The 24040-nt window shown below is 34.7% G+C and overlaps 2 protein-coding genes across 2 annotated transcripts; one reads left to right on the top strand and one right to left on the bottom strand.

Moving 5' to 3' along the window:
- Nucleotides 1-4221: 4221 nt before the first annotated feature.
- LOC111800860 (suppressor protein SRP40-like) lies at nucleotides 4222-5645 on the bottom strand. The gene has a single exon (XM_023684746.1). It carries the CDS (start codon nucleotides 5445-5447, stop codon nucleotides 4752-4754), a length of 696 nt encoding a protein of 231 aa, XP_023540514.1. The 5' UTR covers nucleotides 5448-5645; the 3' UTR covers nucleotides 4222-4751.
- An 8781-nt stretch (nucleotides 5646-14426) lies between these two features.
- LOC111800150 lies at nucleotides 14427-16641 on the top strand (the record flags this gene model as incomplete). The annotated part of the gene is made up of 4 exons (XM_023683739.1): nucleotides 14427-14633; nucleotides 15205-15402; nucleotides 15506-15721; nucleotides 15973-16641. Coding segments are annotated over 4 exons (879 nt in total), but the record flags the coding sequence as incomplete, so codon positions are not given.
- Nucleotides 16642-24040: the final 7399 nt, after the last annotated feature.

Below are 24040 nucleotides of genomic sequence, written 5' to 3'. Positions count from 1 at the left end.
ATGTCTAATTTTATAATTGATACATTAATTAATTATTAAAAATTAAAAATTTATCAGATACATATATATATATATATATATATATATATAGTTCTTATAAGGGGCGTGTGCGAGTAATGCGTATGTCTGTCGCCGAGCAGAAAATCAATGTTCCCACGAAAATTAATTTTATTAAAAATAGGAAGCGAAAAGACTTTTTTGCCCTTGCTCCTCAAAAAAAAAAAAGAAAAAAAAAAAGAGAAGGAAAAAGGGGGAGGTTGTCACGTGTAAGGTGGGGCCCATCTCCCACATGGTCTGTTCCCTCTTCTGTGGACCCCACTTCTCCTCCCTCCTTCATCCACCGCTTTCCCCCGGTAACCCCTGGGGCTGGGCTTTGGATATTCATCCACTACTATACACGTGTTCACTAGATCTGTGGGCTCCACCAATCACTACTTAAATTCCTTTATTTATTATTATTATTTTTTTTAATTCTTGTAACTTAAAATAACAATAATAAAACCAATACCATATTCTAAGGTAATTTATCGGGTTGAACCTGCGGACGATACCATTCTTTTAGACGGAGATTACAATGTAGAACTTTCACCGATGTTGGTGCCACAAGTAGCACCTCTCGAGCCACCCCAGTTATTGATTAGGGTTGGAGGGGCCCCAGGAACTGGCAGGATTCGTTAGCGAAGCCAGAAGTTGTTTGCACGACCTCTGAAGCAACTATTTTAGTTGCGTGGGATCAGCCTCGCCTAAGGCGAGTGCACGTAAGGGTGAAGGCAAAACTCGAAAGGAATTTACTTACTTTTTCTATTTCTTCTTTACAAAGAAGTTACGGGACCAGTTTAAGAACTAAATTGTTAATTTAAACCAAAATTCTCTCGAGGCAAGACATAAGAAATATGTTCTCGAGATGAGTGCGATACTTGTCACACAAGCTTTGCTACTTAAGTTAGTAGACAAAGATTCGTAACAAAAATGTTTTTTTATTTTATTTTGTTTTAATAATGGAACATAGAAATAGAAAAAAAGGGAAAAAAAAAACATAAAATGGAGACAAGAAGGTTAGAACAGGGAAGTTCTCTGTACTGTCTGCTCCATGCATTGCACCCGACAAATATTCCATCTTCATACTTTAAATAAACGTTTCCAAATTATAAATACACAACAAACAAATGAATAATAATAATAATAATAATAATGGACCATAATTATTATTTTTCACATGGGTTTGTGTTCTTATATTTGTATTTGATAACGTGTTTTTAAGTACGAGTTCGGTTTGGTCTCTATAGTGATTAACGAAGGTTAGCAATTACGATTTAATGCAGTATGAGTTAACGTTCAACATAAGGTGTGTATGATACATTTTGAAAGCGTTGTTGGGAGTTCTAAGATTCCACATCCGTTGGAGATAGAAATGAATCATTCCTTATAAGAGTATGGAAACATCTTCATAGTAGATGCGTTTTAAAACTATGAGATTGATAATGATACATAACGGGTCCAAGCAGACAATATCTACTAGCATTGGGCTTGTACTGTTATAAATGATATCAGACCCAGACACATGGTGCTGTGCCAACGAGGACACTAGGTCCCTAAAGGGGGAAACATTTATGAAAATCTCTAGACCCAGACACCAGACACAGGGTGCTGTGTGTCACGGTCATGCTCGTCCAAGGCGTGTTGCCCATGACAAGCCCAATCCTTTATGTCTTTTCATATTCGTTTCAGAAATATCATGTCTAGACCTGTCAGATATGAAATGCCTCAGAATGTACTATAGGGGGATACGACTAGTTGTCAATTTCTCCCTACCCAAGATTATATATTGTAAGCCGTTGTTATTTCTCTCTTGCTTGCTTATATAACGTCTATTTCAAAAATCTCTCTCTGCCCTCGAACCTTCTCTTAAAACTAAGGCCAGAGGCTCGAGCATACGTCGCTTGGCCGTAGGCGACACAAGAACGAATTGACTTAGCTCACTTGTCGTTGGAAAGTGAGTGTCGCACAATCGCAAGTCCGCTGCCATTAAAAGTGCGATTGTGACACCGTGTCAACGATGACACTAGGTCCCTAAAGGGGGAAACATTTATGAAAATCTCTCCCTAGTAGACCCGAGTAGGTCCATTATTATTATTATCATATTTAAAATGTGAAGCATGTGAATGTATATAACAAATTAGGTGTTGCTTCAAAATAAAATTTCAAATTATTTTAAATAATGTTCTAATTATTATTGAAGAAATTGGGAACAATGGACCGTTGAAATCCTAAAAATGAAAAATAATATTTATTATTGTCTTAATATCTAATAATTATTTTTATTTGTTTCCTTTTGTATCTATTTTGATTTTGTAATTTGATAGGAACAATTATTAAATTCAACATCAATAATTAAAATAAAGAAAATCATTTTATTATTTAGATTCTATTTAACAAGAATCTAAACTGCTAGATTTTTTGTTCATTTATTTCATTTATTACTACATTTCTATCAAATAAAATGGGCTAAATTAATAATTTTAAAATAAAAAATCCTTAAAATATATATAAAATAATAATAAACTTCAAACAATTTCAATAATAATTTTGGATAGAAATATCCAGATAAACACAACTCTCCTGGTATGATATTGTCCACTTGAGCATACGCTCTCATGGCTTTGTTTTGGGCTTCCCCAAAAGGTCTCGTACCAATAGAGAGAGTATTCTTTGTTTATAAACCCACCTCCCCTCGAACAAAGCACGCCTCCCCTTAATCGAGGCTCGACTCATTTTTCTTTTTGGAGTTCTTTGTTCGACATTTGAAAATTTACCAATCTATTAACATGACGAAGTTTAGGGCATGACTCTGATACCATGTTAGATTAACAACTTTAAATATATATATATAAAGAAAATTGAAAAGAATAAATATATATATTTTGAAAATATATATATAAAGAAGGCAAAACTATGGTTTAAAATTATAATATAAAGTTGATCCATTCAACACAAAAATCTTGATTTTCCAATATCAACACAAATAAAAATAAATAAATAAAAATAATAAATAAATAAATAAATAAACCCTCTAAAAAATCAACAAGAAGATTTAAGAAAAAAAAAAAATAATATTTTTTCCTTAGCATTTGGCATCATATGTTAATAGTAATATGATGATTGATATAAAGATAATTCAATTATTCTTTTTGAAGAAAAAATATAATAATAATCTAATCATTAATCAAGTCTATAGTTTTCACTTTTGATGAAAATAAAATTTATTTTTGCTTATTAAATAAGATATTAAATATAATCATAAAGAATGATCATGACTTGAAATATCATATTTCTTGTTTTTTATTATTTTAGAAACATTTCTAATATTGAAAACCAATAAATGTTTCTCGATGGATTCTAAATTTTAGATTTTAAATTTAAAACAAGAAATAAAGAAAAGAAAAAGAAAAATATTATCAAATAGGACCATTATCTAAAAAAAAAAATATACCTATTCATGTGATTCGTCACGAACACGACTCTCCACAATGGTATGATATTGTCCACTTTGAGTATAAGCTTTCAATGGTATGATATTGTCCACGACTCTCCACAATGGTATGATATTGTCCACTTTGAGTATAAGCTTTCAATGGTATGATATTGTCCACTTTGAGCCTAGGTTCTCGTGGCTTTGCTTTGAGCTTTCCCAAAAGGTCTCATACCCATAGAGAGAGTATTTATGTGGGACTTTTATCATCCAACACCTCCTAGATTATTACCTTTGAGGGAGGCCTGACTCCTTTTCTTTTGGAGTTCTTTGTTCGACATTTGAAGATTTACCAATATATTGGCACGACTAAGTTTAGGGCATGGCTCTGATAGCATGTTAGATGAACACGACTCTCCATGGTATGATATTGTCCATTTTGAGTATAAGCTCCATTGGTCTCATACCAATGGAGATGGAGAGAGTATTCTTTGATTATAAAGACATGATCATTCCATAAATTAGGAGATGTGGGACTTTTATCATCAAACATTTAGGTTATTTACTTTTCACTTCTAAGAGTGAAAACTATCCCCACATCGAATTGGTCCAAGAAAAATCAGTATTAGCCTATGAACAAATGTCAACCCCAAAATTTCAATCCTTAAGATTTAAAGTACACAAAATGAGATTAAAACATAAATTTGAATGAAGTTGCAACCACAATTGAAAAAAAGTAGTAGGGCCAAAAATGAACCGGAAGAAGAAATAATGATGAGATATGAGGTAGCTAAAAGCCCCTTCTTCCAAAGATTCTTAAACTTACAAACACTTTCTTTCCCATTGCCCTAAATAAAGGAGTTTGGCAAAATGTCACCAAATCAAATATAGTGGTAATAATCTCCCATTTGAACCAAAATAATGTCCCTATTTCTCCCAATTATTGCTCTTCTTTTCCCTTATCAGAATCAATCTCTCTAACATTCATCATATTCTTGGCCCCTCATCTATATTACAGACAATGACCAGAGATGAACATTCACAAATCTTGCACTAATAATTACATAAACTTCTTTTCGTTCACAGAATTCCAAGAGCCAAAAGGAAAAGAAAAGAAATATGTAACAATATGCATATTCTTCAATTTCAACTACGACTTCAGCTTCTGATTCTGCTTTTTTTTTTTTTTTTTTTTTTTTTTTAAATATTGTTTTTGTTCTTCAGATTTTCAATTCGAAATTTGAAATTTGAAATTCGAAAATGAGACGAAAGCAGTTGAGATTCAACCTCTGTGTAACGGAGACCGTTCCGTGAGAACGGCCTTTGAAATCTTCGATTGCCGAAAAGCTTTGATCGGACTCGGAAAGTACCACGTCTTAGCCTTCACTGGTGGCCGGACGAATCTCCCGCTAGAATCGGAAACCACAACTGATCTTGACCGGATCATCAACGTTCGTCTCATCGCCTCTTCAACTTCCGCTACTTCCTTCTCTCTCCGCCTGAATTCGATTTCCGCTGCTGTCTCGGTTCTTCCGCTGTCATGACCGCTCCTCTTACTCCTCGACCTGAAAATCGACCAAAACGACGACGCTCTAGCACTATTACCAGACGACGAACAGTCATCCGAATCTGAAACGAGTCGCGATCTCGATCGAAGAAACGGAATCGCAGCAAGAGAGCGAGAGCGGCGGAAGGCCGGCTCGCCGTCAATCAGATTCGAGAGACGGCCAACGGATCCAAGAGAGGCAACATCGGCAGAGGAGAAGCGAGAGAAAGAGGAGGAAGAAGAAGAAGAAGAAGAGGTAGTGGTGGTGGTGGTGGTAGTTACACAACAGTTGCAAGGACGGACGTTGGCGCAGTCAGGGCAGAGAGTGAGGAGGCGGTCACGGAGGCAGAGAGGACATATTCCGATCCTCCGCCGTTTGGAAGGGTGTTTCGGACATTTCCATACGTCGTCTTCATCGCCATAGAACGCCATTTCTTCTCCTCTGTGATGAATTCGTGAAGCTTTTGTGTGCCGTCGCTTTTGAACTCTCTGGTTCTTTTAGTCTCTGATTTTCTTCTTTCCCTTTCGGAAACAAATAAATGGCTATGGAGAAGAGAGAGCCTGAAACTTTATAAAGCTTCGACATGTTAGTGGGGACAGCTTAACTAGGGTTAGTTTTCAACTAACTATAGTTAAGATCCTCGGTTTAGCCGTTGGACATTCCTCTTTCGTTCATGATTTTCGGTATCTAAAACGTCGCCGTTTCGGCTTTCATTTAGATAAATTTGCTCAAATTTTTTAAAAATAATTTATAATTTTAGGGTCAAATATGAAAAATATCTACTTTTTGTTTTAAAAAATATCTTTAATTAAGAAATTAAAAAAATTAAATTTTTTATTTTTTATTTTTTATTTGTGCCCTTTTTCACCCTTAAAATTAATTATTATTCAAATATTTAACTTCAAGTGAATTTTTACTTTCACCTTGTAAAGAATAAAAACATTACCATTTATTATTATTATTATTTTTTATTATAAAACAAGGAACAGTAAATTAAATATTAAAAATTCATTAATTGTCTCCTCTGTCTTTAATGTACATTATTCCTTTAAAGACAAGCAAGTTATAATTTATATATAATTATTTAAATAATATTTTATAAATAAAGAAAAAACCATATAGTTACTGATGTTTTACTCCTCTAATAAACAAATACTCAATTAATTTATATGAAAACAAAAAATAAATTAATTTATTAAAATATTACTTAAGAAACGAAACTACGTCGTATTATGAGTGGGAGGGAAAAAGAAGCGGGCAAGTGGAACTGAACAGACCGTAACGGGAGGAAACGGCTGGGCCCCACAAAATGGTTTGGGCCGTCAAAAACGGATCGGACACTGACTCGGTGTCGGTCCGAGTCATACGACTCGGTCGATTCCTGATCTGACGCACCAATATTTATTTATTTTATTAATTATCTAATTTTTCTGTTAACAACTAATTAATTTAATTATAGTAAAACATGCGTTTTTGTTGACATAATCCTTAAAAGTTTCGAATATGTTTTTGTTTTTGTTCTCCGACGTTACCAATAATTTTGTTTTTAGTCAATGTTTTTTTAGTGTATTTATTAGACATATTGCTTAAATTATGTGCATTTGTTGGAATTATTATTATAATGCTACGGGGAAATAAATACCTTGGAGGCCCGGGAGTATGAGCCGAGCCATACGAGTCAATTCTAAGAAGTCACCTAATATAGAGTTGCTCCGAGGTAAAACGAGCTTAACTATGGAGTACCTATAATTGAGCAGGTGCACCTTGTTGGTATAGATAGTAACTCTCATTTTTTTAAAGTCTTTCTTAGTCATCTTATTCTCATGATCGTTCTCGTTTGAATGTAGTCTCGGCTCGTTCATGTACTATAAAGACTAGAGGTATGAATGAATGTAAAAGTTGGTGTCAAGTCATTTCTTTTTTCATTTTGTCCGTACGATTCCTTTATGTAAAGACACTCGAGAAACAAACAAATCCAAGGGAGAAGAAGATAAAAGTAAGTTCATTTAGTTGGAATTCATAATTCAATTCTTATAAATATCTATCTAATGCTCGGAATTTTGCTAACTGTAGTGTTCATAGGCTTTGATGAGCTAGTGGTCTAGTGATCGGGGTCTGTAGCGATGACACAAGATGAGATTTGCTTCTGGCCAAGTTTACGGTTTAGGGTTTTGGTTGTGATCCTGATCCGAGCCATAACCCTAAAATTTCAAGGCGAGTTTGAACGGGGAGTCATATAGGTAAATCCTCAGCAAAAAAGTCAAACGTTCAAATCTCCACCCCACGTAGTATAAACCTCGAGGTTAGAAAATGGCTTCAACTAGGCCCAATACACATGCATCGGCCCATTAACTTCATATGTTTTAAGGCCCATAACAAAAGCCCACAATCCATTCTTTGACCAAGTCAACCCTCTAACTTTTAAAGCCCAAAGACTTAATTAAACTTACAAAGACTTAATTAAAAAATTACCTTATTGAATTAAATTGAAATTAATTTTTTAAATATTTAAATAAATTTATCTTAAAATAAGAGATATTATATTTTCATAGTAAATTAAGTATGAATGTAGCTTTTTAAAATAATAATAATAATAAATTAAATAACAATCCCTTTAATTTTATTTTTATTTTAATCATAAAAATATTTAGAATTTGTATTTAATAATTTGATACGAGCAGATCGAGATATGCCCGTAACCATAAGTAATACTTTTAAATCTCATGATATTGTTTTGTTATGCAATTCAAATATCATATTTAACGTGCAGAGGATAAGACATCAACTATCATTACAAACATCGATGTTTCTAAAACAACTCAAACCCTACGCTAACAGATATTGTCTGTTTTGTTCCATTACGTGTCATCGTCAGCTTCACGATTTTAAAACGTGTTTCTTCACGATGTTTTGTTCCCCTCTCCAACTAATGTGGGATCTCACAGCTTCGATGTTCGATTCTCGATTATAGGTAAAAAGATAGGCCAGTTTGCTTTATGTATATATATATATGGAAGTGGGCATTTATAAACTAAGAGATAATGTAAATGTAAATGTAAATGTAAGCATGTCGCTATCCATTCCATTATCAACCACTTCATTTCCATCTTCTAGAACGTTCTAGATTCAATGTTTTAATCCCGAGCTCTTACGTAAAGATGATTGTTTTAGTCTCTAAGTAAAGCACGTTTAACTATAAAAATTTTATGTTCGAGCCTCGAGTCACGTTTGAGAGAAATGTTTTGAAAAATGTGAGTGAGGAAATACGTTGAAAACAATGTTATAAGCTAAAAGTGATTAGGCAACAACGACAACATATAACTCGGGTAGGAAGAAGGGACGACGAGTCATATCCCTCTACAGTACATTTTGGGTCATTTTAGTCATGGTGGGTGTAGACATAATATTGGTGACCGATCATACTATATGCGTACCTTTGGGCTTTCCCTTTCGGGCTTACGTCTGCTAGGGGAAGGTTTCCACTCCCTTATTTTTGTTCTCCTCTCCAACTAACGTGGGACATCACAAAATCCACCCCCTCAGGGCCCAGCGTCCACGCTCGCACTTGTTCCTTTCTCCAATTCGATGTGAGACCCCCACCAAATCCACCCCACTTGGAGCCTAGCGTCCTTACTGGCATACCGCCTCGTGTCTATCCCCTTTGGGAAAAGCAAGAAAGCTGGCACATCGTCTGGTGTCTGGCTCTGATACCATTTGTAACGGCCTAGATCCACCGCTAACAGATATTGTCCTCTTTGGGCTTTCTCTTTCGAGCTTCCCCTCAAGGCTTTAAAACATGTTTGCTAGGAGAAGGTTTCCACACCCTTATAAAGGGTGATTTGTTATCATCCCCAACCAATGTGAGACATCACAATCCACCCCCTTCGGGGCCTAGTGTCCTCGCTAGCACTCATTTCTTTTTCCAATTGATGTGGGATCACCACCAAATCCACCCCCTTTGGGGCCCAGCGTCCTTACTGGCACACCGCCTTGTGTCTGATGGTGTTAATATAACACATGCGGAAGCAATTTGGATCTTAAGCACTTTAATAACATTAATTATAGTATATAACTAGCATGTTCATAAGTATTAAAACTTAATTAGTTTAGATACTAACCTTTTGTAGTTCAAACTTCTTTTTCCTCACGAACCGGTTTCGAACCACCACTAGTGTCTTCTCCACTATCCTCCGGCCTTAGAACGGGATTGTGGAATCCGATGAGTGACTAAACTTGGGAGGGATTTTGTATATGTGAAGAGAGTGTTTGTGAGAGGTTTTTCTCAAGGTTTTTCACCAAGAAGAAGAAGACCTTCCATGTACCATGATCACTCTATTTAAAGAGTCATGTTTGCATGTTCATGCAAATTTGAGATCACCAAATTTTGACACTCAAAATTCCACTCAAATGTTTGGGATTATGTGGCAAGCATGCATGTTTGAGTTAACCAAATTTTGACACTCAAAATTCCACTCAAACTTGTGGGGTTTATTTGGCAAACATGCAAGTTTGGTTAAACCAAATTTTGACACCTCAAAATTCCACTAACATGGATTTTTCCATTAAATGAAGTCAACATTTTGACTTTCTTCATTTTAATTCAACAATTAATTTGAATAATGAATTTCAAATTAAAGTAACATTAAATGATTAATTAAACTATTTAATTAATATTTAATATTAATTCAAATGTCAATCCCAATCAATTCCGACACATAATTGATTAAGATATTTAATTTAAATATCTTGATTCTCTCATTTTGTTTAATTCGTAAATAAAACAAAAATGCGGTTAAATATATCGTATATATGTAGCGCATATTCCCTAATTTGAATTCGAACACTTCGAACTCACTTGTCACACTGTTCTATGGTTTAGTCCGATATGAGCTAGCAGAGGGACCTAATGGACCTATAGATCATGGGCTCCAACGATCCAAGATTAACCGGCTAAACTCATTAACCTTGTTAACCAACATTCGTTAACTACTAGGACACTCCACTATAGCCTAGTAGTTGCACTCCCCTCACTATAGATATATTTCTGTCCATTTGATATAACCATGATTAGTAAGTCGATCCTTCACAGGTTGTTCGTAACTAGAGCTGGGTCAATTTACCGTTTTACCCCTAAAGTTACTTCTTGTTCCTTATGTCTCACTGATCCTCTAATGAACAATTGGTTTGTGGTCCAACCAGTAAACCGAATCCCTCTCAGGCCAATGAGAGGGTGGGGCCCCTTGTTCAAGACCTGGAGTCAGTGCTTAAGGGAACTACCTTTCTTCTATCCCTAAAAGTGGGTAGGAGTGAATTCCGTCTTGCACCCCACGTCCCCAGCCATTCACCCAGTCTTACCCCTGAAATGGGAGGCCTGTTGAGTCGGCGAACTAGAGCCACTCTCACCCATGCAAATCTAAGGATAATTCCGAATAAACAGGAGTTCATGGTTAGCTCAGGATTAAAACCGAGTTACCTAGGTTATCGAATGAAAAGAAAATCAGTCTCAACAGTAAACGACTTTATAAAGTGAGAGTGGTTTTCTTCATGGTCCGATCTTATGCAATACTCATTGCATAGGACGCCCCCACTCACATGTCTCCACATGTACAATTTAGTGATCACATTGTTTATATCATATACAAAAGTGGGCCGCATCCATAGTGTCCCCAGAATAAGGTACTCAGCCTTATTCTTATACTATAGATCATTTTGACTATATACTTGAACTTGATCGACTCTTATGTCTCTACATATAGTTCAAAGTAATCATACTATAGCGAGAGTGTTCTTAGTTTATTGGATTTAGATTAATGATCGTAAAGTTCACTTTATTCAATAACAATCTTTATTGAATGAATAACAATAATAACTTTATTGAAAATAGAATATGTTTTTGTTTACAAACTATGAGTTTTAGAACATAAAACTCAACAGTGTCTACCCCCCTTTGGGGAACAACGAAGGCTAGCACATCATCCGGTGTCTGGCTCTGATACCATTTGTAACGACCCAGATCCACTGCTAGAATATATTGGATGTGGCATTGGTTGGGGGGGAGGACAAAAACACCATTTACAAAGGAGTGGAAACCTTCCCCTAGCAGACGCGTTTTAAAGGCTTGAGGGGAAGCCTGAAAGGGAAAGCCCAACGAGGACAACATTTACTAGCGGTGGATCTGGGCCGTTACACATACACTCTTGTATTGACACAATTTAAAATAGTAAATGGCTATACAAGAGAAAGCATGTAAAAGGAGGTTGGAACGTGCATACGGCTATAGATAACACGTCCTAGACAAGCATGACCGAGACATCCGGCATGCGGCTATAAACAACACGTATTCGACAAACATGACCATGACACTTGGAAACAATACTTGTTGAGAAGGAATGTGAAAAGGAAAAAGGTAGAAGTGGTGGAGCCAAAGAGGTGGTTGAAGGTCAAGGGCGGTGTGCGAGTGCCATGGCCATTGCCCCCTCAATTCAAAGCCACTTCAACTCCTTTGACTCGGTCATCCATTTATTTGGACTCGTAACCGAGATCTTTACTCGGATGTATTGAGAATATTTAGTCTTTCATTACGGTTTACCTTATGTATCATATTTAACTCTTGATTATAGCTTAATACCGTGCATCCCTTGATCTTTCCATTTTCAAATATAGGGGCTTGGTTCGAGGTCCATATAATCTAGCTCTTCAAAGCTTAGCTCTAAACCGACAATCATTTCAAATCACACACATACAGACCCTTCAATAGAAATTATTCCAATTTCATAACACATATACGACTGTTCAATCTAATCAGTTCACTATTAATAATTAGTTAACAATTTTTTAATAGTCGTCTTATACCATCGGATGACCCTCGTGCCGACCAAATTAATTAATTAATTAATTAATTAAATCGAAGGAAAAATAATTGATAGGTTGTTTAAATAAATATTGCCTGCCCCACCTGAAACCAGATAGGGGTAAAATACTAAACCATGGTTTCATGTCTGTCCAAAAGTCAACTCAACTCCCAACTATGACGTCACTTACATACATACATATACATATACATATATACATATACATATACATATATATATATATATATATATCTTTTTGAGCCCAGGCACAACGACGCAATTATCAGGGGCGCGCTCTACCCCGGGCGACTGTTTACCAAAAACACAGGTCTCCGCAAAGTCGTAAGACCATTGACAGAAACGGAAAGAGAGGGATTCGAACCCTCGGTACCCATGAAGACTCGCTTTCGCTACGGCTCCGGTGGGTTCCCTTAACCAAGCCACTGCCTATGAGTCGCCGGCTCATTCTTCATACATATTTGTTCATCATTCAAAAACCTATTCGGAAGAATTTTCCTGGCAGCTGGTTTAAATATTAAAATTAATGAGATATATTNAAAATATATATATATATATATAGACCATCACGAGTTCTTTCAACATTGTCTTGACTCACGTGTTTCCTAAATAAGCTCTCGGAAAAGTCACCTAACATAAAATTGCTCTAAACTGAGCACGGTAAAGTTTGAAGTTCTTACAGTTGACCAACTGAAAAATGAAGATATAACTCTTTGAGAGTCAGATATAATCTCGATTCATGGCAGCTGGTTTAAATATTAAAATTAATGAGATATATTTATTATTATTATTATATAATATAATAATAATAATAAATATATCTCATTAATTTTAATATTAATATAATAATAATAATAAATATATCTCATTAATTTTAATATTTAAACCAGCTGCCATGAATCGAGATTATATCTGACTCTCAAAGAGTTATATCTTCATTTTTCAGTTGGTCAACTGTAAGAACTTCAAACTTTACCGTGCTCAGTTTAGAGCAATTTTATGTTAGGTGACTTTTCCGAGAGCTTATTTAGGAAACACGTGAGTCAAGACAATGTTGAAAGAACTCGTGATGGTCTATATATATATATATATATTTTGTAATATCATTTAAATCGAACTCGACTCGATAAACTAAAACAATGTATAGATATTTATTGGATTATCGGGCAATTTTTAGCTATATTTTTTGAATTTTTATAATTTAATATGTCTTTATTTCCAAAATAAACTAAATCCAAACATGATATGATATATGCACCAACTTTATTATAAATTTTGCCTAAGCCTTGGCCTACAACATATGTTATGTATTGGTTGGATTAGGTAGCCAAATTTAAGTCGTCATTTCTAAACGACGAATATTTAAAGTTTCGGGTATGTTATTCAACATTTTCTTATTAAAAGAAATTAGTTGTCCAAATACCCTAAGTTGTAATCGGACGTTTTTTAGTAAAGGTGTCGGTAAGTTAGGTTTAGGGAACGACACATTTTGGACCCGATGTTTGAGTTTGTAAATTAAATAATCTTAGCATGGAGATCAATCATACTCAAACGTCAAACCCGACCATTTGGCACTTGATGGCTCGACATTCTCTTATATCCCTAAAACACCGCATGACCTACTTATCTGTAACAATCCACCCTTTTGGGGTCAAGCATTCTCGCTGGCACACCGTTCAACGCTGCCCGCTTTGGCTCGTTACATATCGTCGTTGACCTTATGGTTTTAAAATACGTCTACTAGGGAGAGGTTTCCACACCCTTATAAGGAATGTTTCGTGCCCCTCTTCGAGATCCCACACTATCTCCACAAATCAACACGAAGCAAGCATCATTATCATACTCTCTAAGCCTGGTTGTGGTCATGCGTACGAGCAGAAAAGAAGGGAACACACACACACATATATATACACACACGTACATATCTATATCTATATAGATTATAAAAAATAATAGAAAAATAAATGAGTGAGAAAATTTTCCTTCCACGCTCTTCTATTCTTCGTCCTATTAGAAGCAGGTCCCGTAGTGAAAATGAACATCTCTACAGGTCGTGTGACGTTTATCTAAGTCAATTTAAGAAACGCCATATTTAAATTTCGATCAAATTTCTGTTGCCTTGCTTGACAATTTTGTTAACCATGGCTAATTATTAAAAAAATAAATAAAATAAATAAAATATTTTTTAATGATATATTTAATTGAAGTTTGAAACCAATGCGTGGAAAAACAAAATAAATCCAATAAAATATTGTGGGAATCAATATTAATTTAGTAATTAATTAAAGTGTGAAATTACGACTAAACCAAAGCGAAGGGGAGAAGGCCTTGAAAACGAAAGCGAAGGCATGAGTAAGGTCCCTTGAACCCAACGCAGACCTTCTCAGGTTCGGCTTCGGAGCTTGGTTCGGTGTTTGCTTGAAGCTTGGGGGAAGATAAGAACGACCCCTTTCTCTCTCTAGTTTCTCTCTCTAACGCCATCTACCACTCTCTACAAGAACCCATTCTCTCCCTCACCGCCTCCACTCTTCCAAAAGCTAAAATCCCTCTCTCTCTCTCTCTCTCTCTCTCTCTCCTCTTTTTCTCTCTCTAAAACCAGGCTTTAACTCTCTGTTTATCTCTGATTTTGGTTTTGGATTGCTGTGGTTTAGACTGGGTTTTCGTTCTTTTTTGATTAATTTCAAACTGGCGATCGAAAATCACGAGACGACTGTTCGTGAAATCAAGCCCAAGAACAGAAGAATCATGGTATTAAGCTTCTTGTTCTTCATTTTAATTTCCTGCATTCTGTTCTTTGCTTATCTGGGTTTTGATTCTTGCTCTGTTTTCTCTTCTGGGTTTGTCTTCTTTTTGGATTTCTCCATTTGGGGATGCCTTGTTCTTCGATGTTCTTATCTGGGTTTTGATTTTCTAGTTTCACTTTCCTGCATTCAGTTTTTTCTCATCTGGGTTTTGCTTTTCAATCGATTTTTCCATCTGGGTTTCGGTTTTCCTCTGTTTTCTCTTCTTGTTTATGTTTGTTCTTCGTTATTTCCATCTGGGTTTTCATTATTTTCCGATTCTTTCATTAGGGTATTGCTTATTTCACCGCATTCTGTTTTCCCCTCATTTTTGCTCTGTTTTTTCCTTTAATTTTCTCATCTGGGTTTGTCTTTTTTCTCGATTTTCCCCATTTGGGTAATGATTTTTGTTCGTTTTCTCATTAGGGTTATGATTCTTTTTCGATTTTCTCATCTGGGTCTTTCTTATTTTTTGATTTCCTCTCCTCTCCTCTCCTCTCTGTTCTTGACATTGTTCTTGATGGATTTGATATCAACAGGGTGCTGGAGGCCCCGACGTTGAAGAAAACCGCTGGCCGCCATGGCTAAAACCCCTCTTAAGAGAAAGCTTCTTCGTTCAATGCAAACACCACATCGATTCCCACAAAAGCGAATGCAATATGTACTGTTTAGATTGTATGAACGGCGCTCTCTGTTCTCTTTGCTTGAACCATCACAAGGATCATCGCGCTATACAGGTATCTCAAAATCGATATCCATTTCTCAAAACCTAACTCCAAAACCCCCAAAATCGATATCCATTTAGTCTTCTAATCCATTATGGGTTTATTTTCATTACAGATTCGAAGATCTTCGTACCACGATGTTATCAGAGTTTCTGAGATTCAAAAGGTTTTAGACATTTCTGGCGTTCAAACTTACATTATCAATAGCGCTAGAGTTGTGTTCTTGAATGAACGACCTCAGCCTCGGCCTGGTAAAGGCGTCACGAACACTTGTGAAGTCTGTGAACGTAGCCTGCTTGATTCGTTTCGATTCTGCTCTCTTGGTTGCAAGGTATTTGCTGCGTTGTTTTCTCTTTAAATTTTCTGTTTGGTTTCCGGGAAAATTGGTGAGAAAATTGGTGGGAAAATGGAGGAAAACCCTAATGGGAATCCGTGTCATCAATGTGTGTTAATTGGTTGAATTCAAACCAGTGGAGAGTCGACTTTTTCTTCCACTTGCTTAATTTTCTCGCCAACCAAACAAGTCACAAACGTTGAAAAAGAGTTAACCTAATTTTCGATTGGTTGTGTTCGTTCTCGTAGATCGTAGGCACGTCGAGGAGCTCCCCAAAGAAGAAGGTGACGATAACGGCTGCAGCCTCGGACTCGGAGGAGTCCTACAGTAGCAGCAACCATAGGCGGAGCAATAGCAGCAACAATAGCAACAACACTGATATCAATAGGGTTCAGAGTTTTAGTCCATCGACGCCGCCTCCAACATCAGTGAATTATAGGACAGCGAAACGGAGGAAGGGGATTCCACATCGAGCTCCGATGGGAAGTCTTATTATACAATATTAGTATTATATTTACTCTTTAATCATCATAAAAGCCTCCTGAAATGTAATGTAATGTAATTTCCACGATGATCTTTGCTTCCAACGCCTCGAGCCTTTGTGAAAGAGGCCGGTGTTCGGAGGCTTTACCTTCTAGCTTTGTAAATAGAAGCATAGATGTGGGGGGAAAAAGAAAATAATGTAAGGCAAATGTGTAAAATGGTGAAGGTTAGAGGACTAAAAGGAAAAATAAGTGGGTAGGTTTGAGTAATTATATAAATTAGGTTGGACTAATAGTGAATTATACTAAGTTTTGGGTCTTAGTTGTAAATAATGTGTGGGGTGTTTTTTTTTCTTTTTTTTCTTTTTTAATTGTGCTGAAAATACAATGTAATCCTTGGAATAATGAAATTTAGGAATGATGTTTATATGTGTCTATTAAAATAAAATATATTATTATCTTAATTTCATTTTTATCTCTCTAATTATATTATTTCCATATTATTTTTTTAATTATTAAAAAATTGTGCTTATTCATAATATATATTATATTAATAAATATAATTAAAGATATCAAATATTTTTTAAAATACTTATATCAATATATTTATTAAAAAAAATTGGGCGAAAAAAAGAAATAGATAAAAGATGGAGGGCGTGAATGAAAAAAGGGAAAAGTGGGAGGGTGTAGTTGAAATTGAAAAGAAATTTCCTCGAAGGGCTTCGACTATTAAAATACAATAAATCTCATCCAAGTGGAGGGCGGCGGTCAAGTGCGTGGGTGGATGTCAGACTGACACGTGTCAGCTTAACATTGGACGGAAGCCATTAAGTGGAAAAAATTGGGGAATGGGGTTCTTTATGTGGGTCCCACTTTGAGTGTTTCCGTGTGCATCTCACGTGGGCCTTCTCAACCTACGATGATCGGCGATTCTTTTTTTTTCTTTTTTCTTTTTTCTTTTTTCTTTTTCGTATTATATTTCATTTTCCCTTTTTGTTTTGCCTTTTCTTTTCCACCTTTCCACTTGCGTTTTTCTTTTTTACTTTTTTAATCCCATTTTCGTTAATTTATTATTATTATTATTATTATTATTATTATTATTATTATTATTAGAGAAAGTATTACAATATTTATAATTTATTTTTACCGCAAGATAGTCATTGTGCTACACTTGTTCTAACCCAACGAACAAATGATAAGCATCAACAATGTTGAATTTGCAAAGCTAGAGATCCTTCTAGTATCCTTGCAAACTTTCACAAATAAAGCTAACTTAACGAATTGATTCGAACCAAGAGCGGGTTAGAAGGATGAATAACTCTTAGATCGAACTTAGAATCTATGATGGTCACTCTTAGATACCAATACAACTCACTCCAGAATTAGCTTGATCATGACTAATCCAATGATTCAATTTTACAAAGCAAGGTTTGAAAAAAACATAACACACGGTTTCAAACATAAGGTTTTTGTATTGCACTGTAGTTCAACTACCAATTACAAACTACCAATAAAAGCTAGTAAATACAAATGGAAGGAAGTATAACTCTTTCAATGTCAAGTGATGTTTTATTGCTGCTCAATTCTTTTCTTGATTTGATATTTGAATCTTATTTGCATTGCTCCTTTGGATACATGCAATTGTTGAGTGGTTGTATTCATAACAACAAGTCAGTCGTGAGAAACTCGAGCTTCGAGGACAACGTGAGCGTATGTTCAACCTCGAGTCACGTTTGAGAAAAATATTTTGAGCGAGTAAATACGTTGAAAATAATTTGAAAGAAAACAATATTGTTATAAGCAAAAAACTATTAGTTAACATCAACAGCTTTGAGGCGTTTTAGTCGTGACAGGTGTAGACATGATTTTGGTGAACAGTCATACACCCTCGTATTGACACAACATGAAATAATAAAGACTTATCTTAGATAAAAGCATGTAAAAAGGAGTTTGGAATGGGCATGCATGACCGGGAGCTGCATGTCCGGGACGTCCAATGTACAACCATAGACAACATGTATTGGACAAGCATGACCATGACACACAATAGTTAACCTTGTCTCGTACTCTCAATAATTTTTAACGACCACGAATTTAATATTGGAATTTTTTTTATAAAATTATTATTTTGTTTTGACTTTCAAAGTTAGCGACGGGTTATAGTCTCGTCTAGTTATTTTATAGAAACTTTAATGTAAACTTTTTTCATTTGACAAAATGTTCATATAGTTGTTGGAATCAAATTCTCTTATATAATTGAAGGAAGACTCCTTTCATACTCAAACAATTAATTCTCATATTAAAAATTCACTTAATTTAAACAACAAACCCGAGCCAACAAACGGAACTAAAACTTCGATATATAAATGACCGACCCCTAATAACCTAATACAATGTAGTATACACAAAAGAACTATGAAGCAACGAGTCATATTGTAACAGCCTAAGCCCACTGCTAATAAATATTGTCTACTTTGGCCTGTATTGTCGGTAACCTCATGTTTTTAAAACGTGTTTTTTGGGGAGAGGTTTTTACACCCTTATAAGGATGTTTCGTTCATCTCTTCAACCGATGTGGGATCTTATAACTCACTCCGTGGGGGCCATTGTTCTCATTGGCACACCGCCCAGTGACTGGCTTTGATAACATCTGTAACAGCTCAAGTCCACCTGATGTGGGATCTCACAACTCACCCTCTAGGGGCCCATCGTCCTCGTTGGCACACCGTCCAGTGACTGACTTTGATAACATCTGTAACAACAAAAGTCCAACTAACGTGGGATCTCACAATTCACCCTCTGGGGGCTCATCGTCCTCGTTGGCACATTGTCCAGTGACTCACTTTGATAACATTTGTAACAACAAAAGTCCAACTAACGTGGGATCTCACAATTCACCCTCTGGGGGCCCATCGTCCTCGTTGGCACACTGTCCAGTGACTAACTTTGATAACATCTGTAACAACAAAAATCCAACTAACGTGGGATCTCACAATTCACCCTCTGGGGGCTCATCGTCCTCGTCGGCACACTGTCCAGTGACTCACTTTGATAACATTTTTAACAACAAAAGTCCAACTAACGTGGGATCTCACAATTCACCCTCTGGGGGCTCATCGTCCTCGTCGGCACACTGTCCAGTGACTCACTTTGATAACATTTTTAACAACAAAAGTCCAACTAACGTGGGATCTCACAATTCACCCTCTGGGGGCTCATCGTCCTCGTCGGCACACTGTCCAGTGACTCACTTTGATAACATTTTTAACAACAAAAGTCCAACTAACGTGGGATCTCACAATTCACCCTCTGGGGGCTCATCGTCCTCGTCGGCACACTGTCCAGTGACTCACTTTGATAACATTTTTAACAACAAAAGTCCAACTAACGTGGGATCTCACAATTCACCCTCTGGGGGCCCATTGTCCTCGTTGGCACACTGCCCAGTGACTAACTTTGATAACATCTGTAACAGCTCAAGTCCAACTGACGTGGGGTCTCACAATTCACCCCCTGGGGCCCATCGTACTTATTGGCACACCGGCCAGTGACTGCCTTTGATAACATCTGTAACAGCTAAAGTCCAACTGACATGGGATCTCACAACTCATCCCTGGAGGCCCATCGTCCTCGTTGGCACACCACTCAGTGACTGATTCAGATACCATATGTAACAGCTCAAGCCCATCGCTAGAAGATATTGTCAGTTTTGACCCATTACCTAACGTCGTTAGCCCGTTAGGAAGAGGTTTCCACACCCTTGTAAGGAATGCTTCGTTCTCCTCTTCAACCGATGTAGGATCTCACACATACACGACATCAAAAAAAATTCTCTAATAATTTAAAAAAATTATTATTGTCGTAGAAAAAACATAAGAATATCGACGAGAAATTTGGTTTTTTTATTTTTTTATTTTTTTTTATTTTTTGGAGAAAATGAAAATTAATTAAGGCCAAAATAAAAAGATAATCATCATTATCTTCGTCAAAAACAGCCAAGTTGTAGACTGCGACACATTGATCACGTGGCTTTTTTTAAAATATCTTGATGAATAATTACCCTTTTTTTATTATTTTTATTCCTTTTCCTTGTGGGGAATGCCGACTTGGAAATAACACGTGGCAGTATTTCATTGGCTGTCGCTTTAATATAAATCTACTCCACTATAAGGCTTGAGTGGTCTCTATGATTTCATACTTATCAAATCCAAGATGTGACATTTTTATTTTTATTTTTATTTTATTTTTTATTTCATCATCTTATTTTTAAATAATTAAATTAAATTAAAAAATAAGAGTTTGATGTTAGAGGGACACTATATTAAAATATATAATTATAACATCACAATTAATAATAGAAAAAAAAATTAATTAAAAATAATATTTGTACTTGAATATTCTTTTTAATAATTAAAAAAAAAACACTGTTTATATGGCAGTTTAAAGTCTATTATTGGTTAGTTAGACATTAAAAAAGCCTTAATTAATTTTCATATGAATATACATCACATGTTTACAATTATTTCGATATATAAGGGGTCACGCGCATAATTATTGGGTACGTTACACTATTTAATTTAATTAAAATTTTTAATATTTGTCAACTCGAACATAGTCTTATAGTTAAGAGCACTGGACGTTCCAAAAATCGGGTACTATTGGGTCCGGTGAATTCAATAATAGACGCCTACTCGAAAGAGAATCCAGTGTTTTTTGGTCATGAATATCTGAATAGGACGAACCGCCCCGTGGTTTGCTTCTTAGTTATGTTGTAGAAACTACAATAACGAATTGTTTGTTGGTGATCTGGTCTATACGCAATGATCTCTACAACCGTTTAGGAAGGGATTGTGTGCAACCGGACGGAGATCACCTTAAGGTCTCACACATGCAGATCGTGCTGAAGCTACTGTATGAAACATTACTTATAAGGGTATGAAAACCTGTAACATCCCAAACCCACTGATAGCAGATATTGTCCGCTTTGGTCTGTTACGTATCGCCATCAGCCTCAAAGTTTTAAGACATGTTTGTTAGAGAGAGGTTTCCACACCCTTATAAGGAATGTTTCGTTCTCCTCTCCAACCAATGTGAGATCTCACAATCCACCTCCCTTGAAGGCCCAGAATCCTCGCTGGCACACCGCTCAGTGTTTGACTCTAATACCATTTGTAATAGCTAGCAAATATTGTCAGCCAAAACCTCTACCTAACAGACAACTTTTAAAATCGTGAGGTCAATGACGATACGTAACGAGCTAAAACGAACAATATCTGCTAGCGGTAAGCTTGAACTCTTACATATTTGATTCACCCGTTATTATTTGGTTTGATCAGGGTCATATACGGATTCAACTATGCTCAAATTAGCAATAATAATCGAGATAAAGTAAATCCCGAGAAAATAAAGAAATAAATAAAATAAGGTAGGTTGCATTAATGAGAAGAATAAGACCTAAAATTATCAAAATTTAATGTCATTTTCAACTCATAACATAACTTCTTATATTTTTAATACTTCATTCAACTTTGTACATAACTTCTTAATTTACTAAACCCAAACTATATATATATATATATATATATATTGACTTCTTTGTCCTTATATATCATTGTCATTTTCGTCTATTTTTTCTTATTTATCAATAAATTAAATTAAATAATGTTAATAATTAAATATTAGTTCGGGATGATTACCCATCTATACACGAACTTCTTCTATCATTCTGTTGAATACGTTCTAAACTTGATTATCTGTTCGAGTAAATAAAGGGTAATTTTGTAATTAAATAATGTAGCTTTTTTTTATGGTTTTTTTTTATGGTAGCTTAGTAGGAATACACATTAAAAAAAAAATTATTTTTCCTTTTTTTTTTTTTTTAATAATTATTTCATACGTGTCTTTCTTTCTTTCCAAACCCATTTATTTTCTATTTAAAAAGCACTTTTTGACAAATTTAATAATTAAATCACTAAATTGGTTTGTCACTCTAAAATGGAATGTGGGTCCCACCTTGGGATTGGAGAAAATAAAAACTACATAAAAATAATAACAATAAAGTTGCTTTTTCAATTTATAATTTTCCAAACCCAAAAAAAGACAAGTCGGTTGTGTTGCATATGATTGAACATACACGTGTAGGTGGTTAATATGGTTGAACAAGCTTGAATTCTGCACCATCGATATTTGGTTGGCAAAGACAAACCTCACCTAAGGTCGAATGAAACAGCAAAGTGGGCCGAAAAATATATATGAAGTTTAAGATCCTTTGAAGCTGGTCGTGAGCGTGTCAAGATCACGACGTTGCAAGGTTGAAAAAGTACGATAGTGACAATACCCGTTAAATTAATTATGTGTATGGGTTAATTATGGGTTAATTATAGTTGATGTTATTTGGCATGCTTAATTATCATGGTAATTATTAGCATATTGGGTAAAAAAACATTACCTAATTAGCTGAGAGTGAGAAATAATTCCATTTATTTATAATATTATAGAGCTAATGAAAAATGATTGTTCTATTGTGTCATTTATTTATAAACCTAACCTTTTTTATATTTATATATATATATATATATATATATATATATATATATATATATTTTTTTTTTTTGTGAAAAGATATTTATTATATATATTATTCTTTAAAAGAAAAATAAAGATGAAATGGATTTGAATTATAATGGAAATCCCTTTGACCCATTAGAATTTATCCGTTAAGATTTTGTTTGATAATTATATTTTTTAAATATATTTATTAAAGACATTTTTAAAATTAAGCACAATTTTTAAGCCTTAAAAAATTAATAATTCAAATGCATTTAAAAGAAAAGGTAATAATTTACCAAATAAATTTTTAGAAAGAGAATAGAAAACTAAAAATAAACAAATAAATAAATAAATAATAAACTAATAAATTGTGATTATAATTTAACAAATTTTGATAAAAATTAATGGTGTGAATTAATTTTAATATTTATTGAAAATGAAACATTATTGAATAAATAATTTTGTCATTGGATTTTAACGTCCGGACTGACAACTGGTGGGACATCCAGGAAAAGAGACACATTCTATGGGCCATATGGGCTTTGGCCCATTCCGACAATCTACTTTCTGTGGGGTCCAATAATGATGGAAATGGATAATTCATGCAATAAATAAATAAATAAATAGATAAAAAGATAAATAAAACGCATCCTTTTCATTATTTTAATTATTTCTAAAGTACTTAGATTTTATAAACAAAAACGTTTATGATTTCTTTTTTTTTTTGTTCTGTTTTGTTTTTTTTTTTTTTTNTTTTTTTTTTTTTTTTTTTTTTTTTTTTTTTTTTTTTTTTTTTTTTTTTTTTTTTTTTGCACAAACCCATATAAAAGATCGATCATAAATCATATAGATAGACCATTTCGACTTCTATTATTACTTACAGGATAAGAGCGTAGACGAGTATAAAAAAACTAGGGAAAAACATCGACGACATCCTCTTTGTTTACTTGCCCGTTTTATGTTTAGTTTAGCTCAAAAAAAAAAAAAAAAAAANAAAAAAAAAAAAAAAAAAAAAAAAAAAAAAAAAAAAAAAAAAAAAAAAAAAAACATCGACTGTGCATTATTTACAAAATGTTGATAATGACAAAACTACCCTTCAATTACCTTTGTTTATTTAATGTTCTAAAAACTATTGGGCCGTAATGATTTAAGCCCAAAAATAATAATCTCTAAACTCCGCAGGGCTGAATTTGAGCCCAAATCACTTATGCTAGTGGACTTACAGTCTTCATCTGCCAAGTTGGAGCCGAAATAAATGTAATTCTAACTTTTTTTTGTTTTTAAT

Source organism: Cucurbita pepo, chromosome LG08 (assembly GCF_002806865.2).
Source record: "Cucurbita pepo subsp. pepo cultivar mu-cu-16 chromosome LG08, ASM280686v2, whole genome shotgun sequence".
Classification (NCBI taxonomy): Eukaryota; Viridiplantae; Streptophyta; class Magnoliopsida; order Cucurbitales; family Cucurbitaceae; genus Cucurbita; species Cucurbita pepo.
This window is presented reverse-complemented; position numbering and strand designations above follow the sequence as displayed.